General features: G+C 31.9%; 1 protein-coding gene across 1 annotated transcript in view; it reads left to right on the top strand.

Moving 5' to 3' along the window:
- Positions 1-5421, top strand: part of LOC108691819 (voltage-dependent calcium channel type A subunit alpha-1) — a 54521-nt gene that overhangs the window by 31621 nt on the left and 17479 nt on the right. The window contains exons 17-19 of the mRNA XM_018199733.1: positions 411-494; positions 3865-3981; positions 4164-4229. Of these exons, the coding sequence (XP_018055222.1) occupies positions 411-494; positions 3865-3981; positions 4164-4229 (267 nt within the window). The remainder of the gene's footprint in view (positions 1-410; positions 495-3864; positions 3982-4163; positions 4230-5421) is intronic.

The raw sequence follows: 5421 nt of genomic DNA, 5'->3' as shown, positions 1-5421 counted from the left end.
ATATATATATATATATTTTTTTTTTTTGTTTACATTCGGAGCCATACAAGCGTTTACAAACGGAAGTGTAAAATTTAGTTGGAGCGATACTTCCTAAATTTAAAATTTTATATTAAAAGTTATTAGAGAACTGAAAATTAGAAAACATCCATTAACTATGTATATTCTTTTAATTTGCGTATTGAATCTTCCTCTTTTACAGTTCTTATTTATTCTTGTTTTTCATGGTGTCTTGACTTTGCTCGTGTACAGAGTCATATGTCGATAATTAAAGTTTTGATTTGCATTTGTTGCGATGGAAAATGTGTCAGAGCTGTTTAGCGAGCTTCGGGGTAGTAGAAATAAATACTTAGTCGGAGGATGATAAGATCATTTTGCTAATCAATTCTTTTGATTGTTTCCGCGAGCAGAACTTCTTCAAGGATGCCTGGAACACTTTTGATTTTATCACGGTGATTGGCAGCATCGTGGACGCCCTCGTGATCGAGTTCGGGGTACGTAGAGCACCGGAACGTAGCGGAAAAAAGAGTATAAGTGTGTTAATTGCGTTTTAGCTACTAAAACCCGTAATAGAAATCTTCCAGGTATATATACATGTATTCGGGAATCTTTCAGGAAACCCGAGGCTAGGCTGTGATTACGATAGTTGCTTGCCCTGATGAAAAGTCATTCCGATGAAGTCGCATCAAATGTCAGAATTAATCTTTTATGTTGATGCAAATGAATAATGATTATATCATAAACAAATTGATGCGAAGCTATATTTTGATGTATCTGATGTATGACAGATATAATATTAATTGTGTAAAATTTACATAAAAGAAACATTATTATAATGAATGTTTAATTAAAATTCAAAATTGTACATTTATATATATTGAGACTTGATGTTTGAAGATTAAAAGTTTAAAATTAAAGATTTATGCATGCAAAGAACTTCAAATTATATATATTTTTTATTTAAGAGAAATATATTATTATTTATCATAAAATTTTAGGTTGAGACTTTTTATTTATGTCATATCACCGCGACTGTTTCAACATGCCAGATTAATTTTCATATTCGAGATGCGAATTTGTTGGAATATCACTTTTTGTTGGAACATGCATCTATAATAGTGGCCCTTAATCGTCGCGGCAGTGTTGCTTGATGTATACCTTTGTCTTTCGTTTAACCCTTTTGCTGCTTACTTAGATTCGCCGTGCAAAGTCCGTGTGACGAACTAGCAGGTAAATTACGACAATCGAAGTACCTCAAACACCTTTGTATGTATTACCTTTTAGCTTCGTGCTGCATTCATACGCTACATACATCACACTGTACATCGCTACATTTGCACAGTATACATTTACGCAATTATATTATATAGTGAAACAGCTACATGTACATAAACAGGAACATGTTCCCGTTACCAATCCTTTCCATTCTTCGTATTAGAACATTTCTTTCTACATATGATTGATATCCTGTGACTTAGATTAATCAATGTCAGTTGTAGTTTGGAGGTAAAAAAAGGAGCTATACTGTATAGAGTATTAATAATATTGTATAGAGTAATACTGTATAGAGTATTGCTCGAAACATTTCTTCCAATCACATAATAACGTTGATTATTTCGGTTCTACTGATGTAGCGATTACAATTTAGCCGGTAATATATGTAGGATATGAATAATATTAATTTTCAAATCTCACAAGGGGGAAGGTCAAATAATATATCCACAGATTTTTATCTAACTTTAACTATGTTTTAGTACTTACTCTTAACTAATCCGAGCAAATGACAATACAGAACAATACGGAATGATACGATACGGAATATTTAAATATTTGCATCAAAAGATTTTTGTGTGCCTTCTTTTATGTAAATTTTTATGGAATGTGGAATTTAATAAATTAGGCAATGAATATATCAGAAAAAATGTTATTTTATAACTCTAATATTATTTCAACACATATTATTTTAACATCTGCCACTATACGAATAATATCGATTCGTGATACAATTTAATTAAAAATTCCAAAACCATCCTTTTTTGCATTCTTTCGTGATACAAATTACAAACACTTGAATATTATTTGAATATGCCACTTGTCCATGAATTAGTGATGATATGTACTCAAATATATTTAAAGGTGAAATTTGTGTGTACATTACTTGTTCCTTTCCTTGTTAGAGAAATATTCAATATAAGTATGTGTCAAAATCTGTATATATTTGCTGCTTGCGCTTGTAAAATATCTTTTTATAAAGATGTCTTTATTAGAAGTACAGGTAAGAAAATAGCTAGAATTATCGTGAAGTGAGTATTGGTCCTGATATTAAAGTAAACTGCTTATGAAGTTACTCATCGCCAGTGTTGATTGCCAGTTATTAGTATTTCTGTTTTCATTGTAATTATCAAAAGTTGAACAATCAAAAGCTCAATATTGGGGATGGAATAATCTCGCAATCTCACATATTTCTGTAATAGGACCGATCGAGCATGCCCAGTGGTGGCCAGCTAGGCGAAAAGAAGGTATAAAATTACTATCCAGTTTTTATGTTGACAACATAAGTTGGAAGAAGTTACGACATTGCAAGTACAGAACTAATATTAAATACCGCAAACTCTCTAAATTTAGTTTCTCTGTAGAAATTCAAAATAACTCCTTTCTTTGTAACTCCTGTTTCCGAAAAGCTGCAATTATTATTTCAGATATAGATATCTTTATATATTATCGTTTTTGAATATCTATATTAGTAACAATTATGATAAAATGGTGATGATGATCAATATGATTTCATTTGTGATTATTTGCAAGCAAAAGGAGAGAACTGGATTTCGAAACTAGTATTTTCTCGAGGCCTTTGCTAAGTCATTTTTAGATTAAGTCACTTTTATCCCATTTATTTATCCTGTGCATGTACTTTTCAGAATACATAAACTATTCGTACATTACACGAACAGTCTCGAACATTTTACAACACTGATACTATGAATCCAAACAGTTATCACACTATGTAGTACATTACCTAACAATATTTTAAAGGCATATGGATGCGGTGTTTAATCTATCTCGATTTCAACTTATTAATTAACGTAATTAAGTAACGTAACAATCGGGGACATAATTCAGCAAAAGGGTTAATAAAATTTAAATATGTAATTGCTTTACAATTCAATAGTTAAAATAGTTGGATTATTACAGTAAAATGATTCTTCATTTAAATAATTAAACTCGAGAATTATCAATATATTGATTTAGAATTAGTTTACTTAAATTTGTATTGAAAAAAAAATTAATAAAATAAGTAATTCATGAACGTATCAATTTAGAATTGTAGTCTATTTAAATTTATATTCATATTTGAATTAAATATATAAAGATAAAATATATAAAGATAAAGGAAAAATCCGTGTAGAAAAAAATAAAAGACTTTTACAATAAAAAAAGAAGGAAACACTACTAGAGACTTAATCTACTGAAATATACAACAGAAATACAAGTTAGTTACTTGATAAAAATATATTTTGTTTATTTCTACAATAATACTAATGATTAGCAGTTATTAGTAACTTATATTTACAATTAGTTCCACGTTTCTTTCGGCAGTGATTTTGCATTCCTAAAAATGATCTTCAATTTCATCAAGGTTTTAATTGCTCTCGTTTTTACATCTCTTCGAGGGAATGTCAGTTTATTCCATAGCTTCGTTCGTGCATCATCGAGGACAGGAAAACATAACACGCCAAAAGGATTAATATCCTTCGACGCGTAATATGCAATGCCGAAATGTTGCACGCACGAAGCTCCGTTCTGGCGCGCAATAAGGAGTCGGCATTTTGTGGGGTTAAGTGCAATTTCCTTTGTCCCCTGCAGGAGAACTTCATCAACGTCGGCTTTCTGAGGCTCTTTCGCGCTGCCAGACTGATCAAACTACTGAGACAGGGGTACACGATACGTATTTTACTCTGGACCTTCGTACAATCCTTTAAAGTAAGCACGTCTCGTTAAATTAAATTCTAATTTTTTAATTATTGCATCCCTTTAATACGTCAACAGTGGTTATTATTTCTCATCTTTCAATATCCTTGACCGTTCTAAATTTTGTTTCATTCATCATCAGCTTCTAGGATTAATTATCGAGATAACGATAATAAAAACCTATTTTCTTCCAGGCTCTGCCTTACGTTTGTCTCCTCATAGCAATGCTGTTCTTCATCTACGCTATCATCGGTATGCAGGTATGAATCCTCTTCCGCAGCTTCGATTTTTCATGAAGTTCCTACGAATTTTGTTCTTTAAATATATTTTTGGGGGATGATGTGCAGAAGGGTGCAGGATTGAAGTAACATAATCATTCAAGGAAGATTTAAAAATTTAATGAAATTGGAAATTTCGCAAGATTAAAAATATTATTATATAGAAATATATGTAAATTGAATAATACTTATCTTATATTCTACGTGAAAGAAACAGATGCGGAATTGTTTATGGTCTTACACAGAAAAGATTTTCAAATTTTTGTAGGTAATTGATTCTGTACGGAAAAAAATAGCAGCTTTAACTGATTAAAAAACATAATTGGCCAATGATCTTCAAGATCGATGGCTTATCTACAAAGTAAAGAACTATCGCGTGCAACGTCATTTAGATATTTCTCTAAAAACGAGAGCCGTGCAATTATCTCAGCTTCGAATCGGGTGAAAAACGGCGTGTCAAAGTGATCTCGAAGTAGTTTTTGGCACGCGTAACCTTGCAGATTGGGAATTTTAAGTGACAGACAGCAGATCCCCCCGGTGGCCATTAAGTGACCCTGAAATTGTCCGTTGTCAGGTCTTTGGCAATATATCGAACGATCCGGAAACAGCGATCGATGATCACAACAACTTTCAGTCCTTCTTCGCCGGTCTTATGTTGCTTTTTCGGTGAGTCGAGCAGCTAGATTGACTGCCGGTTCGACGGCGACGAATGAGATGACTTCTGACCACTTATCGGCTGGTCCAATTATCCTTTCCCTTTTGTACGATAAAAACATCTTCTAAAATAAACTAACGGTTTTATTATCTTTTAAAAGTAAAAAGAGATTTTTCTTTATTTGTTTGCTCAACATTTATCTTCATATGTGAGAGGGAAATGATTTTAGTGCACAGCTGGTTTATCGTCGCGATCTTTTACGATGTTTCGCAGGATAATATCATAGAAGAAATCTACGTCTAGAAAGGAAGTCTAGAAAGACTTTTTGTATCGATCATTATAAAAGAAAAATTGCGTTAAACATTGTGTTTTTACAATATTTAAATATTATATGACAAAAGACTATTTTTCTATAAAGGAAAATAGTTTTATAGTATGATTGCAATATATTGATTACCAGCCATTCTTTTCCGATTTCCAAGAAGCACCGTTAAAGATCTCGCACGATATTGATGGGAG

The sequence above is a fragment of the Atta colombica genome, unplaced genomic scaffold, assembly GCF_001594045.1.
Source record: "Atta colombica isolate Treedump-2 unplaced genomic scaffold, Acol1.0 scaffold52, whole genome shotgun sequence".
NCBI lineage: Eukaryota > Metazoa > Arthropoda > Insecta > Hymenoptera > Formicidae > Atta > Atta colombica.
This window is presented reverse-complemented; position numbering and strand designations above follow the sequence as displayed.